This window comes from Cetorhinus maximus, chromosome 7 (assembly GCF_964194155.1).
Source record: "Cetorhinus maximus chromosome 7, sCetMax3.hap1.1, whole genome shotgun sequence".
In the NCBI taxonomy this organism is placed as follows: domain Eukaryota; kingdom Metazoa; phylum Chordata; class Chondrichthyes; order Lamniformes; family Cetorhinidae; genus Cetorhinus; species Cetorhinus maximus.
Genome location: NC_135885.1, coordinates 81,505,619 through 81,523,541, shown reverse-complemented (window position 1 = coordinate 81,523,541; position 17,923 = coordinate 81,505,619). Strand labels below are relative to the sequence as shown.

General features: G+C 41.5%; 1 protein-coding gene across 3 annotated transcripts in view; it reads left to right on the top strand.

Moving 5' to 3' along the window:
• The window catches only part of LOC144682896 (neutral amino acid uniporter 4-like), a 314,358-nt gene that overhangs the window by 115,199 nt on the left and 181,236 nt on the right, over positions 1-17,923 (top strand). For all 3 annotated transcript variants that reach the window (XM_078545761.1, XM_078545763.1, XM_078545762.1), the window contains one exon: positions 7,851-8,020. In XM_078545761.1, coding sequence (XP_078401887.1) covers positions 7,851-8,020 — 170 coding nt within the window. The remainder of the gene's footprint in view (positions 1-7,850; positions 8,021-17,923) is intronic.

Sequence of the window (17,923 nt, the reverse complement as noted above, 5' to 3'; positions counted from 1 at the left end):
ATAATGTGAATGAGTGTGAAAATATCCACTTTGGTAGAAAAAATGGAAAGGCAGAGTATTTCTTAAATGGTGAGAGGTTGGAAAGTATTGATGTCCAAAGGGTCCTGGAAGTCCTTGTTCATGAGTCACTAGAAGCTAGCTTGCAGGTGCAGCAAGCAATTAGGAAGGTAAATGACATGTTGGCCTTCATTGCAAGGGGATTTTAGTGCAGGAGTAAACATTGCCTTGCAGCAATTGTATAGAGCCTTGGCAAGACCGCACCTGGAGTATTTTGTACAGTTTTGGTCTCCTTACCTAAGGAAGGATATACTTGCCATAGAGGAGTGCAACATAGTTTCACAAGAGAATCCCATCATCCCAGGGGTTACTCTGATGAGGAGCGATTGAGGAAACTGGGCCTGCATTCTCTAGAGTTTTGAAGAATGAGAGGTGATCTCATTGAAATTTAATTTTTTTTTTTACAGTGTATAACAGGGTAGATGTGGGTAGTGTCATTTCCCTAAAGCATGAAAGTGATCATAAACTGTTCAAATCAAACCTTACCATTTTGCTGATTTTAAAAAATGAACTCTGCTAAACCAAAATATAGCTGCTACAGATCACATGATTCACAGGTTGGCTTCAGTTTCTGGAAATTTCCAACAGCAGTTACAGGACAAAAGCTTAATCCTTATCCTTGTGGAATATCTCATCTCACATTGTGAGGACACATTACAATCAACAAAACCAGGGACCAGCAGACAATCTATCTCCTCAACCTGGTCCTATAACAAAGGGAGAGCGATTGAAATTTGTTATACCTGCAGAGGTGCTGATGGCCACCATCAATCTCCTAATGGATTTTGACCAGAGACATAGAAACTGCTCGTTAGCCTGCAACTGACTCATTAATGGGCAACATCACATGACCTAAGCTTTTGGCCTTTGGAAAGTTTTAATATTACATTTCTAGACTCATAATTAAGTCTGCCATTTAACCTCCAGCCTGCAAACACCACAGCAGGATTCCAGGCTGACCAACAGCCTGCATCAAGTCTAATCCTCCATGAAGCCTGTTTCTCTGGAAGATTCCTGCCTTATCCTGCTGAACAGACCAAGACTCTGTATACCAACCTCATCTCGCTGCACCACCATAAACTTTAAAGGAATTTTGCAACTCCTGCTTCAGCTGGGGTCAAAATCCTGGAACTCCCTTCCTAACAGCACTGTGGGTGTACCTACACCACATGGACTGTAGCGGTTCAAGAAGGCAGCTCATCACCTTCTCAAAAGCAACTAGGGATGGGCAATAAATGCTGGTCCAACCAGCAAAGCCCACATTCCGTGAATGAATAAAAAAAAAAGCTAGCTGAACCTTCTTGAATTTAACTCCTCCATGAATCAACCCTCACTGGACTCTGATTTCCTGGACTCTGACAATAATGTGAACTGATATCCTTATCTGTTTTTATTTTCTTTTAAGTTACTCATAATTTGTACAAATTCCTCTTTCCTATCTTCTTCTTGTATGCTTGCGCGTGTGTATGAAGCTGCGACGATTCCCCCCGAGTTTGAATGTGTGAATAAACAATATCTCTGATTTAACCCCAAAGAGAGTTTGCTGTGAATCACTTTAAAATTGACGTCACAAACAGATTTGGGGGAAACAAAAATTAAAACACCTCCGCTTACAGACAGAGTGAGAAAACAAAGGAGTTCAAGTTTGTCCCTCCGCTTGCCAGTAACAATAGGATGTTTCCCCTGGCTGGTGAGTCTAGAACTATGGGAGACAGTTGTAGAATAAGGGGCAGGCCATTTCAAACTGTGATGAGGAGGAACTTCTTCACAGAGGATGGTGAATCTTTGGAATGCTCTACCCCAAAGGGGTGTGGAGGCTCAATCATTGAGCATGTTCAAGACCAAAATCTTTAGATTTCTGGATACCAATGACATTAAGAGATATGGGGATAGTGGAGAAAAATGACGTAAAAGATAAATGATCAACCATGATCTGATTGAATGGAGGACCAAGCTTGACAGGCTGAATGGCCTCCTCCTCCTATTTCCTATGTTCTCCATACATGTTAGGTTTTTCCCTCATATTGGTTTTCTCACTATCTGGCACAGACTCTGACTTGCAGATATGGCCTAAGACTTGGACAATAGCGGTGCTGATGAGCACATTGGACATAGAATGGATTCTGGGAATTCAATGCCTCTGCTACTTCCATGTGATGTTCAAATTGGAGGACTACTGATTCATTGGCTGAAGGAAGGCAGTAGGTGGTGATTAGCAGGAGGTTTCCTTGCTCATGTTTGACCTGAAGCCATGAGAATTCATAGGGTCTGCAGTCAGTGTTGCGGACTCCCAGAGTCAATTCGACCTGACTGTGTACCACTGTGTTGTCACTTCTAGTGGCTCTTTTCAGTCAGTAGGATAGGATATCAGAAGATCATGAGAAATTGGAGCAGAAATAGGCCATTTGGTCCATTAAGCCTGCTCCATCCTTTGATAAGATCATGGCTGATCTGATTGTGATCTCAATTCCACTTTACTGCCTGTCCCCCATAACACTCAACTTACTTGTCAATTAAAAACCTGTCTAACAGCCTTGAATATATTCAATGACTCAACCTTCACTGCTGTGGATGAGTATACCAAAGACTAGCGTCTTCTCCATCTTAAATGGGAGATGCCTAATGTTGAAATTGTGCCCCTAGTGGTAGATTCCCTCACAAGAGGAAGCATCTTCTCAGCATCTTCTCAGCACCTTCTCAGCCAAACCCCCTCAGAATCTTATGCTTCAATAAGATCATCTCTCATTCTTTTAAACTCCAGAATAGGCTCAACCTGCTCAACCTTTCCTCATAAGACAAACCCCTCGTCCAAGGAATCAGCCCAGTGAACATTCTCTGAACTGCTTCCAATACAAGTATATCCCTCCCTAAGTAAGGAGACCAAAGTTGTACACAGTACTCCAGATGCGGTCTCACCAATGCCCTGTACAGCTGTAGTAAGATTTCCCTACTTTTATACTTCATTCCCCTTGCAATAAAGACCAACATTCCATTGGCCTTCCTAATTACTTGCTTTATCTGCATGCCCACATTTTGTGATTCATGTGCAAGGACACCCAGATTCCTCTGCACCGCAGCATTCTGCAGTGTGTCTCCATTTAAATAATATCCTGCTTTTCTATTCTTCCTGCCAAAGTGGGCAACCTAATTTTCCCATGTTATAGTCCATCTGCCATTTTTTTAGCCCATTTAAAATATCTATATCCCTTTGTAGGATCTTTGTATCCTGCTCATAAGTTGCTTAACTACCAAACTTTGTATCATCAAATTTGGCTACAATAGAGTCTGCTCCTTCATCCAAGTCATTAACATAGATTATAACTAGTTGAGACCCCAGCCCTGATTTCTGCAGCGCTTCTTGACATAGAAGATGCTGAGAGGATGTTCCCTGTTGTGGGGGAATCTACCACTAGCGGCACAGTTTCAAAATAAGGCATCTCCCATTTAAGATGCAGGTGAGGAAAAATTTCTTAGAGGGTGTTAATCTTTGGAATGCTCCTCTACAGAGAGCAGTGAAGGTTGAGTCATTGGATATATTCGAGGCGGAGTTAGACAGGTTTTTAATTGACAAGGAAGTTGAGTGTTATGAGGGACAGGCAGTAAAAAGGAGCTGAGATCACAATCCAATCAGCCATGATCTTATAGAATGATGGAACAGTTTGCCAACCTGAAAATGATCCATTTATCCTGACTCTGTTTCCTGTTAGCTAGTCAATCCTCTATCCATGCTAATACATGACCCCCAACACCATGAGCTCCTAACTTGGGCAGTGACCTTTTGTGTGGTATCTTATCGAATGCCTTTTGGAAATCCAAATACACTACATCTATTGGTTCCCCTTTATACACCCTACTTGTTACATCCTCAGAGAACTCTAATAAATTTGTCAAGCATAATTTCCCTTTCACAAAACCATGTTGACTCTGCTTGATTGTATTAAGATTTTCTAAGTGCCCTAGCTCCTTAATAATGGATTTTAACATTTTCCCAATGACAGAAGTTAGACTAACTGGCCTCTAGTTTCCTACTTTCTGTCTCTCTTCTTTCTTGAATAGTGGTGTTACAATTGCAGTACTCCAATCCGCTGGGACCTTTCTAGAAGCTCGGAAAAATTTGGAAAATTGCAGCCAATACAACCACTATCTTTGTAGCCACTTCCTTAAAAAACCCAGGATGCAGGTCATCAAGCCCAGTGGACCTGTCAGCCTTTAGTTCCATTAGTTTACCTAGTACTTTTTTCTAATGATCATGATTGATTTAAGTTCCTCCCTCCTTTTTACCCCTCCTTTTCTACTATCTTAATGATTTTTGTGTCTTCTACTGTGAAGACAGAAACAAAATACTTGTTCAAAGTCTCTGCCATTTCCTTGTTTTCCATTATTAACTTCCCAGTCTCACCCTCTGAGGGACCAACTTTGGTTACTCTGTTCCTTTATATATACTTTTAGAAGCTTTTACTGTCTGTTTCTATATTTCTTGCTAGTTTTCTCCAAATCCAATTTCCCTCTTTTTTAGTCATCCTCTGCTTGTTTCTAAAATTTTCCCAATCTTCTGGCCTATCACCTTTCTTTGTAGCATTGTGCATCTTTTCTTTCAATTTAATACCATCCTTAATTTCCTTAGTTAGTCACGGATGGCGCATACTTCTCAGAGTATTTCTTTCTTAATAGAATATATCTTTGTTGTAAGCTATGAAATACCTCCTTAAATGCCTTACATGCTTCTCCACCTTTTAACCTATTTTTCCAGTCCACTTTAGCCAACTCTGCCTTCGTACCCTTGTAACCTTTAAAGTTTAAGTCAGTAATTTTAGACCCAAATTTCTCACCCTAAAGCTGAACGTGAAGTTCCATCATGTTATGATCACTCATACCTAGAGGATCCTTTACTGTGAGGTCATTTATTAATCATGTCTCATTACACATTATCCAGTCTAAATTAGCCTATTTCCTGGTTGGTTCTAAAATGTATTATTCTAAGAAATTGTCCCGAATATACTCCATGAACTTATCCTCCAGGTTTCTTTTGCCAATTTGATTCACCCAATCTATGTGAAGATTAAAATCTCCCACGATTATTGCAGTACCTTTCCAGCAAGCTCCCATTGTTTTGTTTGATTGATACTCTGTCCTACAATGTAGTTACTGTCCGGGGGCCTATAAACCACTCCTCCAATAACTTCTTTCCTTTAGTATTTCTTATCTCCACCCAAACTGTACACTTTTATCCCCAGACAGAGATCATTTCTCACTACTGTACTGATCTCATCCTTTATTAACAGAGCTACCCCACCTCCTTTTCCTTTCTTCCTGTCAATCTGAAATGTCAAATACCCTTGAGCATTTAGGTCCCAGTCATGGTAACTTTACGACCATGTCTTTGTAATGGCTATCATGTCATATTCATTGATTTCTATCTGTGCTATCAATTCAACCATCTTCTTACTAATGCTGCATGCATTCATATAAAGAGCCTTTATTTCTGCCTTTTTACTATTTTTCCCTGCTCTGATTTTACTTTCTGGTGCACTCTTATGTTTCTACAGTCTGTCCATCCCTGTTACTCTGGTTATCGTTGCTGGCATCATTACTCAGCACTATTGCTTTGTCCTTTCTCTTTAACTTAACAAATCTCCCCACCCCTATTTAGTTGAAACCTCTCTCTACAACCCTAGTTACATGATTTGCCAGTACACTTGTGCCAGTGTGGTTCAGATGAAGACCATCCCAATGGCATAGCTCCCTATTTTCCCAGTGCTGATGCCAGTATCCCATGAATTGAACCCCATTTCTTTCATACCAATCTTTGAACCACACATTCAACTCTCTGACTTTTTTTTTTAACCGTATGCCAATTTGCTCACTACTCAATAATTAATCCACCTTTGTAGTTGTGGTTTTTAATTTAGTCTCTAGTTGCTCATACTCCCTCTTTCTTAGAGCCTCTATCTTAGTCCTACCTATGTCATTGGTATCAGTGTGGACCACAACAACTTATTCCTCCCCCCCACCCCCCACCACAAGTTGCTGTCCAGCCTTGAGACTATGTCCTTAACTCTGATGCCAGACAGGAACCTCAGCCTTTGGGACTCTCGGTCTTGGCTGCAAAGAACAGTATCTATCCCCCTGGCTATACTGTCCCCTAATACTACTACATTCCTTTTTTCTCACCCCGCCCCCGCCCCCCTTGAATGGCTCCTTGCACCACGTTGCTCATCCTTCATGCAACTCCTGCACTATTCCACATATGTTGTAAGAATCTTGAACCTGTTGAATAATTTCAAGGGCTGAGGCTCCTCCATTGCGACCATCTGGATCCCTATACCTACCTCACTTGTAATCACACCCTCCTGCCCCTGATCAGGGACCAAACCTGAAATACCCAGCTGAAGGGGCATGACTGCCTCCTCGATCAAAGTGTCAAGGTAAACTTCCTCCTCCCTGATGCATCACAGCGTCCGAAGCTCAGGCTCCAGCTCATTAACTCGGAACCAAGGTTCCTCGAGCTGCAGACATTTACTGCAGATGTGGCTGCCATGGACCACTCCAGTGTCCACCTGTTCCCACATGCTACAGCTGCAACACATTATCTGCCCTGTCATCTTTATTCTGTTTAATTTAATCAATTAGATTTTAAGTTTAGAAATATAACTCAACTTGCTGTTTGTAGTTATGTCAAGTAGTTTAACTAGTTAAGCTCTAAATGTCATGCGATACTTATATCTTTCTAGTACCGACTTAAACTACTGCCTGTGTGTTAGAGGGATAAGATCTTAAAAACTCCCCATTCACTTACCTACCTGCCTAATTAATGCCTTGAACACTCACCAGCTTCAACAAGATTCCCACTTGCACCAAATTCCCAAGTTTGCACTGGTACCCCATTGCACTCAGATGGGATGGTGATGGAGGAGCCTGGGACATTGGTTGTAAGTTATGATTTAGTGAGTATGACTATGTCAGTTTGTTGCCTGACTGGTCTCTGAGACAGCTGTCCCAATTTCGGCATAAATCCCCAGATGTTAGTGAGGAGGACTTTGCAAAGTCTGCTAGCCAAGCTGTGCCTTTGTCGTTTCAGGTGCCTAGGTCGATGCCAGCTGGCCTGTTTGGCCTATTCTTTGACTATCTTGTTATGCCATTTCAGAGAGCAGTTAAGAGTCAATCACATTGCGTACGTTTGGATTCTCATGTAGGCCAGACTGGGTAAGGATGGCAGATTTCCTTCCCTAAAGGACATTAGCAAACCAGAAGTGTCTGGATAACAATCTGGTAGTTTCATGGTCACCATTACTGAGACTAGCTTTTTATTCCAGATTTAATAATTAATTGAATTTAAATTCAGCTGTTGTGATGGGACTTAAACTCATGTCTCCAGAGCCTTAGCCTAAGTCTCTGGATTAGGCATCCAGCAACCTTATCACGACCATTTTCATACTGTGTACAGTACTGAAGGTGAAAAAAATGTTGAGATGGAGTGCATTTTTCGTGTTAACTGTGTAAAAAGAAACTGATTTTAAAAAAAAGATTTTGTTTGAAAATGAACAAATAAACTTTCATATTACAAATGATTAATCAATTTTGGAATGAGAAGAAAAGAGGTAATTAATTAGATTAATGAATGTGTTGAAACTGCTTTCTTATGTTTTATTTCTTTCATAGTGAGATATCTCTTTATAAAATTCTTGTTATGGGTTCTTATAAATTCGCAACAGTAACAACAAAACAGCACTTTGTTGCACTCTAGCACCGTGAACCTGCTATGCCCTTGTGACATATCATTACTCCTTCTCTAGGCTATACCAGCTGGTGAAAATCCTTTACTCCTTTGGGATCTTGGTAACTTACACAATCCAATACTACGTCCCAGCAGAGATCATTCTTCCAGCTGTTTCTGCACAAGTACCTCAGAGATGGAAGCTACTTTGCGATCTTGTGGTCCGAACCCTCCTTGTTTGTCTAACCTGTGAGTAGGTTCAAAGCAATTACATGATTTTAAAAAATCTTAATGCCCATTGTGAGTTTGAAAAAACCTGAAACGTCATTGCTGAATGCACATTGTTTCTGAAGATGGTTCTTTGTGTTTTTTTAAAATTAGGAATATAGAAATTCATTTAGAGCATTAAGATTATTTTTTACTGGCCTACTGAGAATTATTTTGGATGATAATATAGTGATATCACTGTGTACTGGCATTTCACAAAGTTTGCTCCTGACTGGCTGGCTGTTAAATATTGCAGGGTATTATGTTTTTAGAAAAGAAAAGGAAGAAGGGACAGCTATATTAATTAATTAGAGTAATATAATGGCAGTAGAAATAAAAGTAAATAACATTAAGATAGAAACAAAATCCAAATGGGTTGAGATAAAAGCTATGAGATTGATCAAGCTATTCGGGAACAACTAGCAGAATGAATAGCAAACTGCCCAGAAAAGAGACAGTAGGGTTTAAGACTAAGAATTTGTAAAATGGCCCTGTTCATATGTCAAATGAATTTGAACATTGATAAGTATGAGGCATAAAGAAGCCTCCTCCTTGGAAAATAAGTGTCTAAATGGGACAGTGGCGCAAAGGGATCTTTGGGTACAGATTCACAAAGCATCAAAAGTGTCATTTTTATGCCATTTCATGCGAAAGGGCGACAGATGTTTTTGGCAGCAAATGTCATTGTTTCCTTTTTATTTTTTCTCACTTTCTTTGTTTTGCTAGTAATGGTTATCATTATTGAAGTCCAAAGGCGATGCTATTGATGTGCAATGACATTTTACATTGAAATAATAATGATTGTTGTACATTACTGACTGATGCAGTCTGTGGTCACATTATTTGAGGTGAACGCTGTTTCTATTTGGAGGACTTAATCAGTTTTGAATTCATTTTTGTTTGGCCAGGATCAGTTGGTAAGAATAGTAATTATTCATGTGTTGTATGCTATTCCTCAGTGGTCACATTTATAAGAAGGATTTTTAACATAATCATCGTAAATTTATCAAGAAATAATCTGCACATGTATAAATGGGATTTAATATCTGCTAATATTTACACTGAAAAGTTTGTTTTCATCTGTAGTCTATTCCTTTACCGTTGCAGTACTTATCTACATTTTCATATTTTGAATTTAGGATTTAATCTATTAATAAAAGTAAAGCATAAGGCATGGAATTCTATATTTTGTGTACAATTGGCCTCAACACATTTGACTGCTTGTTAGCTTGCCTTCTGAAATATTTAAGGGCATGTCATGGCACATGTCAGATTATCCAGTTCACATACCAGTATGTCAATGGGGCAGCTTAATTTGCCTTTAGGCCACACTAATGCAACACTAGATATTGAGTAGTAAAGCTAAACTCCTAATTGGAAGGATCCTGGGCTCCACTTACAAGTGACACTGTTGATGGTGAAGCTGAGGGAATACCTAGTGCAGATCTGAAATCTACCTTAAAGATTAAGGGACATGCTCTTGATCACTGTCTCAGAACAACATATTTTATATATCATGTACTTATAGATTCAGAAATTTATTTCAAATAAATCCTTTCCAGAACAGCAATGAGCTTTCCTTGTGCCATTATCTGAAGCTTCTGGGCTTAATTTCCATGAAAGTAATGCAACTGTTTTCATTAATTTATTTGATATGGACTCCTCAATAAAATTATTTTCACAATAACGTCCACACTGGTGGCATGCCTTAGCTGCTTTGACATGCCATGCCATCAGTGTGGGCAAATATGCATTAATTAAGGAAAGCCAAGGTGGATTTGTTAAGGGCAAGAAAATAATACAATAGGATTAGTTGAACACCGCTTCCCCCCCCTGCCCCGGCAACCACTGCTTTTGCCCCTCCCCTACTCCCCACCCAGCAACTCCTGTAATCCACAAATTTTCATTCTGGGGTATGAAAATGAGGTCACACTGGGAAAAAGTTTGAAAAGTGCCACGTTGAGGTATTTGAAATTACAAACACTAATTTTTCTATTTGTGGTTGCATTGATCTAGCAGCAAACATGCTATTTGGGGTAGTGTAGAGGTGGCATTTATTTCTTATTATCTAATGACAATAAGGTGGACTTGCACAGTCAGCTTGGATGGGCACCAAATGTTGCTTCTGGGCATATTTGTATGCAACGATTAAAGCTTTATTCATATTAAATCTATTGAATGTTAAGCTTCACATATAATTGCTTATCGTCAATGATTTTTTTTCAGAAATACAAACATTATAGGCCACATTTTGCGGTCAGTGGCAAAGCAAGTGCGCTTGTTACTGACGAAAAAGTAAGTCTTGCTGAGAGATTTGGTGACCTCTGTGGTGAAAATTTCACCTCCATTGCTGCTGTGCAGTGGTTGCAGTGTTCTTTGCAGGGTAATCTGAGGTTGTTGGGCACTTTTCAGGACCTAAAGTGATGGCCTTGGGTGCGCTCATGTGTTTGCGCAATATATAGCGTGAGATGATCTGATCAGGGTAGCCATTGTCCCACAGGATGTCTTTGATGCACTCTATTTTAGCATCAAGCTTGCATGGTAAGAAAATGGCTCGGGCCCTATTTACGAAGTTGCCGATGAGGCCAATCTTATAGTGCGTGGAACTGTAAAAGTCCCACCGCATGTATAGACCAGTGAAGGTAGGCTTGCGGTAGATCGTGGTAGAGAATTCCCTGGAAGATTTCTCAACCAGTATGTCAAGGAAAGGGAGCTCATTTGACTGCTCCATTTCAAGGATGAATTTGAGTGCAGGATGGAGCCCATTAAGACATGCAAGGAAATTATTGCATGCAGCTACGGATTTAAGTATAGCAAACATATCATCTTATGGTCTATATTGGAAATATGCAAGGGATAGGAGGTTGGGTGTCATTTCATCAAAGACACATTTCTCATGGAACCCAATGAAGATGTTTGCAAGAGCTGGGCCTAGAGGGGACTCTATGGCAACACCATCTATTTGGGCAGAGTCCACTTGCCAACCAATTGGCACACTCTTCTCATACAGTATAAACATTTTGTTCCCCCTGACATTGGCATTTTCTTGCGATTTGTCTTGATGAGTGCAAGACGAAAAGCTTTGACAAAATGCCTCTTTTTTTCGGCAGTACTGGATATAATTGCTCACCTACATTTACTGAACATGCAAACGTCCACTTTATTAATTCTGGAATATGTTCAACTGCCAGAATAGGTTTGTGATTAATTTGGCCTGTCTCTTTACAGCTGTTGCTTAAATATTTTCTATGGTAAATAATCCAAAAAGGCAAATCCAAACAATTATAGCATCTTGCAAATTCTTGGGATTAAATACAGGTTAACTGTTCATCCTTGTAAATTGGTAGCACAAGGTCAAAAGAATCCAGCATTGACACTCTACCTTGAATGGCTTTATTCCACTTAATATTGGTTTGCATCTGTGACAAGGTCTGATGTTTAGGCTTACATTAAACATCACTTTTTCTATTGCAAAGCCCTATGACCATATTTATAATGACAACATCTTTGTTTATAATTCAAAATTCTTGGTGAAGTTGCTAATATGTTAGCATATTCTGGCTGCTGGTTTGCTTAGTATGACTCCTAGGCAGCATTTTCTCCAAGCTGTGTGGTATGGCTGCATGGCCATGCAACAGTCTAGATGTTTATGCAATGACAGAAATAGTTCAGGCAGATTGGACAGGCACCCTAGTGGGACAGTGTGTAGCCAGAAGCACAGCAATGAGCAATCTGGAAGGGGTTGGCGGTATATATAAAAACAAAAGCAGATGCACCACCCGTCACCGAACTAGGCACCAGAAATGACAAAGGCAGACCCTGCCCAGTCGACCCTGTAACATCCTCATCACTAACATCTGGGGACTTGTGCCAAAATTGTGTAAGTTGTATCACAAACTTGTCAAGCAACAGCCTAGCGTAGTCATTCTCACCAATGCATACCTAACAGTCAATGTTCTGAAGTCCTACGTCACCATCCCACTGGCAGTGCAGACCCATTAGAGGTGGTGGCATGCCATGAATTCTCATGGCATCAGATCAATTGGAGGCAAAGATTACCAACCACCGCCCACCTTTAGCTGATGAATCAGTATTTCTTCATGTTGAACAGCATTTGAAAGAAGCACTGACTGGGTCCGGAGTCAATATTGTGGACTTCCAGGGTCACTTCCTCTGGACTACATACACTGTGCCAGCACCACTGATGGTGGCAAAGGCACAGAATGTACTCTGGGTTGGGGGCTTCACTGTTCATCACCAACCTTGCCATGGTAGCACCAGTACTGACTGAACTGGACGAGTCCTGAAGGGTATATTTGCCAGACTAGACCTGTGGAGTGTGGTAAGAGAACAAACAAAAGGGAAAAACCAGCCCTGATCAGTTACCTGTCACAGATGTATCTGATGACAGCATTGGCATGAGTGACCACCACATGGTCCTTGGGGAGATGCAGTCCTGTCATCACACCAAGGATACCCTTCATTGTGTTGTGTGATACTACCACCGTGCTAAATGGAATAGATTTAAGAACAATTCCAGCACCTCAAAAATTGTCATCCATGAGGCACTGCGAGCCATCAACATCAGCAGAATTGTATTCCATCACACTCTGTTACCTCATGGGCTGATATGTCCCTCACTCTGCCATTACCATCAAGAGGATCAACCTTGTTTCAATGAAGAGTGCAGGAGGGCATACCTAAAAATGAGCTGCCAACCTGGTGAAGCTATAACACAGGACTACATACATGCTAAACAGAGGAAGCAGCATGCAATAGACAGAGCAAAGCTATCCTACATCCAATGGATCAGATTAAAACCCTGTAGTCCAACTTCATCCAGTTGTGAATATTGCTGGAGAATGAAGCAACTAACCAGAGGAGGAGGCTTGACAAACATCCTTTATAATGGGGCAGCCCAGAATGTCAGTGCAAACGATAAAGCAGAGCATTTGCAACCACATTCAGCCAGAAGTTGAGTGAATGCTCCATCTCGGCCTCCTCCTGAGGTTCCCAGCATCATGATGCCACTCTTCAGCCAATTCAATTCATGCAATGAATAGAGCAAAGGCAATGGGCCTTGGCAACACCTTGGTTGTTGTGCTGAAGATTTGTGCTCTGGAACTAGCCGCATGCCTAGCCAATCTGTTCCAGTACAGCTACAACACAGGCATCCATCTGGTAATGTGGAAAATTGCCCATATATGTCCTGTCCACAAAAAGCAGGCCAAACCCAATCTGACCAGTTATCGCTCCAACAGTCCACTCTCAATCATCAGCAAAGTGATTGAAGGTATTGTTGACTGTGCTATCAAGCAGCACTTACTCACTCATAACCTGCTCACCAATGTATAGTTTGGGCTCCACCAGGGTCACTTGGTTCCTGAACTCATTACAGCCGTGGCCCAAACGTGGACAGAAGAGCTGAATTCACAAGGGGAGGTGAGAATGACTGCCCTTGACAACAAGGCAGCATTTGACTGAGTTTGACATGGAGCCCTAACAAAATTGAAATCAATTAGAATCATGCAACAAACTTTCCACTGGTTGGAGCCATACCTAGCACAAAGTAAGATGGTTGTTGTCGTTGGAGGCCAATCATCTCAGCCCCAGGGTATTACTGCAGGAAATCCACAGGATAGTGTCCTAGTCTGAACCAGCTCAGCTGCACTATCAATGACCTTCCTGCCATCATAATGTCAGAAGTGGGGATGTTTGCTGATGACTGCACAATGTTCACCATTTGAACTTGCCCAGATACTGAAGCAGCGTGTGCCCCATGAAGCAAGACCTGGACAACATTTAAGCCTGGCCTGTTAAGTGACATGTAACGTTACTACTATACAAGTGCCAGGCAATAACCATCTCCAACAAGAGAGCATCTGACCATTTATCCTTGACATTCAATGGCACTACTATTGCTGAATCCCCCACTATCAGCATCCTGGGGGTTACCATTGACCAGAAACTGAATTGGACCAGCCATATAAATACTGTGGCTACAAATGCAGGTCAGAGACTGAGAATCCTGCAATGAGTGACTCACTTCCAGACTCCTCAAAGCCTGTCCACCATCTCCAAGGCACAAGTTAGGAGTGTGATGAAATGCTCTCCACTTGCCTGGATGATTGGAGTTTCATTAACACTCGGGAAGCTGCACACCATCCAGGACAAAGCACCCAGCTTGATTAGCATGCCATCCATTATCTTAAACCATTCACTTCTTGCATCAGTGGTGTACAGTGGCAGCAGTATATATGTAAGATCATAAGAAGTCGGAGCAGGAGTAGGCCATTTGGTCCACCGAGCCTGGTCCTTCATGGCTGTACTGGTTGTGGCCTTAACTCCACTTTCCTGCCTGACCCCTTAACCTTCGACTCCCTCGTAGATCAAAATCTGTTTAGCTTGGCTTTGAATATAGTCAATGACCCAGCCTCCATTGCTCTCTGTGGAAGAGAGTTTCAAAGACTAACGATTTTCTGAGAGAAGAAATTCCTCCTTATCTCCATCTTCAATGGGAGAAATCATGTTTTTAAACTGTGCCACCTAGTTCTAGATTTCCATAGGAGGAGAAACATCCTCTCAGTATCTACCCTGTCAAACCCCCTCAGAATCTTATATATTTCATTAAGATCACCTCATTTTTCTGAACTTCAGTGAGTATAGGCTCCACCCACTCAACCTTTCCTCACAAGACAATCCTTTATCTCAGGAATCATCCAAGTAAGCCTCCTCTAAACTGTTTCTAATGCAAGTACATCCCTTCTTAAGTAAGGACAGTAATACTATGCAGAGTACTCTAGGTGCAGTCTCATCAATGCCCTGTACAATTGTAGCAAGACTTTCCTACTTTATACTCTATCTCCCTTGCAATAAAGGCAAACATGCCATTTGCCTTCCTAATTACTTACTGTACCTGCATGCTAACTATAAGCTGCAGTACAACAAGTTACCAAGGCTTCTTTGATAACCAGCGACCACTACCATCTACAGGAACAAGGACAGCACTCGCATGGGAGTACAACCACCTGCAAATTCCCCTCCAAGCCACATACCATCCTGGCTTGGAACTATATCACCATTCCTAAATTTTGCTGGGCCACAATCCTAGAGCACCCTTCCTAACAACAGTTTGGGTGTACCTACATCACATGGACTGCAATGGTTCAGGATGGCATGCTTGTAGTTAGCATGTAAGTACAGCTGGTAATTAGGAAGACAAGTGACATATTGGCCTTTAATGCTGGGGGGATGGAGTATAAAGTAGGGAAGCTTTGCTACAAATGTATGGGGCATTGATGAGACCACATCTAGGGTGGGATTTTCTGGCCCCGCCCACCATTGGGATTGCCTGGTTCTGCCAAAGGACTTCTGGCTGGGCCGCCGAATCTCATGTGGCGGGGCCGGAAGATCCTGGCCCCAGAGTACTGTGCATGGCTTTGGGCTCCTTACTTAAGGAGGGATGTACTTGCATTGGAAGCAGTTCAGTGAAGATTTACTTGGCTGATTCCTGGGAAGTAGGGTTACTACCTTCTCGAGAGCAATTAGGGGTGGGCAATGAATGCTGGCATTGTCAGCAATGCTCATGCCCCATGAACCAATAAAAAAAACGATTGTTTTCAAGTTGTTTTTTTAGTAGAGCAGCACCTGTTAGTTTTTGAATGTGATCTTTGACAATTTAAAATACAACAGCTGTGTTTTAAAAAAAAAAGAAAAGGACAATAGGTTTCATTTGAAATGCAGAAGCGTTTCAAAAAATAACCTGTTTTAAAATGTAAAGCTCATGGCATGCCTACCCTGGTGCCAATCCTTGCAACCTTAGCTGCATTAATCTTTGAAAGTGCTGCAACAGTGGCCATTAATTGCCAATTAATAACCTTAGTGCGTTTAGCATATTATAGGATTAGTTGTCTTTGATGTGGAGTATGAATAGAAGTGCTATTGTTTTTATAAGAGATTAGCCACTTGAGATTTAAAAGCTTTGAATAGGTTTTATGAATATGAATCATTTTCACTATCAAGTGTGTACAATTGAGAGCTGCAAGATTTTTTTCATCTCCACATAGCTCCCAGAGCTCCATAGTGGATTCCTGGTGAATGCCTATGGAAGTGGAATTGAGGGTGTGTGGTGGTGGGTGGGGGCTTGACTAGGCATGGAGGTAGTGAGGGGGCATGAGGAGCCATGGGGTGTATGGGTGGGGAGTTTGAGGGCTGGATGGTTTAACAGCTTCTAAAACAACTGGGACAAAGAGAATCAAGATGGGCAGTGTAACCAGCCCACCTCTGCAATCGTCCGTGCCCGTGGCTGCCTAGGATCTGTTTCTGGGGAGGGTGAGCTGACTCTATCTCTCCCACGTCTCCCTGCAACGAAAATTGGGTCTGACTGGGCCCTTAAAACTGAGATGGGTATGCCGAATCAGGAAATTTCCTTGAGCTAACCACCCCACTAGTGAAAATCCAGCCCTAAGTGTCACACGCAATGTTCCCTTTAATTTCTGTTGGCTATACGTGGCCCACCCATTGTACTGCCAGTTACTTCGAAATTGTCACGTGATTGTGCATTGCACATCTTAAAATGCTTGATGGGACTTTGACACAAGTACAGGAAATCGGAGCTGGGTATGTTGTAGCTTCCAGATGGCACAGCAACTTCCTCCGCATGAGTCCAGGGAATTGAATTTCTACAACATGACTCTTCCCAGGCAGAACTTACTTGGAACCCACTGCAGCTTCAGTCACATTCCCCAGTGCTGGTTGGAGCGAGCCCGGGAACCCTGTGTTATGAGCTGGTGAGGAGAGAGAGAGAGAAAGACAGGAGCGGGAGAGAGCTGCCGATCACACTGTTTCTTCTATCGGGGAGGCAGCGAGGAGTACGACCTGAACTGGTCAAAGTGGCAGTGTTATGTGCCAGGTCAGATACGACTATCATTGCTAAGGAGAATATGTTCAGGCCTATGAGGATGGGTTGGGGAGGTACAAAACTGAGCATGACAGAGTGGAGAGAAAGATTTTGCTAAAATAGATCAGCAAACATGTCATAAGGCAGGCAAAGCCTAAGTTTAGAAGTTTAAGTTTCGAGGCCTCTTGAGGCTGGGAGGGATTTAAAATGGCGCTGCACTGTGGAAACATAGGATTTTACATTGTTCATCATTTCAATTTACTTCCAAGTTTTTCATCAGTTTTTAAATCAGAGTCAGATTTTTTATGATGATGTGACTTTTCTTTCTCATTGTTAATTATTCGTTTATATGTAATTTCTAATGAAGCAATGTACCCACAATAAATTCCTGAATGGACAATAAATTTGAATTGAATTGAAATGTCACAGCTGTAAATACTCCCTGAAGTCCACAAAATTTCAGCCTGTGTATGTGGTGGGGTAGAGGGGCGTGAGAGGTAGATATAAAACAGCTGAGTTACACTGTCTAAACTACTGGTGTATATTGATTTGCTTGATAATTACAGGCAAGATTGTTATGATCCTTGAAGTGACGATGAAATGAAGAAGCCATCTCTATGGAAACTGTTGCAATTGTTACGATACTCAGGATGCTCAATTGGCATTAATAGAAATAAATAATAGGTGAGCTAGATCCTCATGTCTGCTTTTCCCTAGTCCAGCTGGCAGTAGTTATGTAGACTCCTCTATACAGGTTATCAAAACCTCAATCTTACTGAACCAGCAGCTGTTCCATACAGTGACTGAAATTGTCATTGTTATGCTGTATAAACTCAAAGCTGCTGACTCTCCTTGTAAACAAGTTTCATGTACATAGTCTGTTTAATTATGTTTGTCCTCTCTAATGTTGCAGTGTTTCCCCGTACTTTTCCATGATAATCAGTGGTTGTGAAGCCAATCAGTAGCTATCCTTCTACTGATTGCAC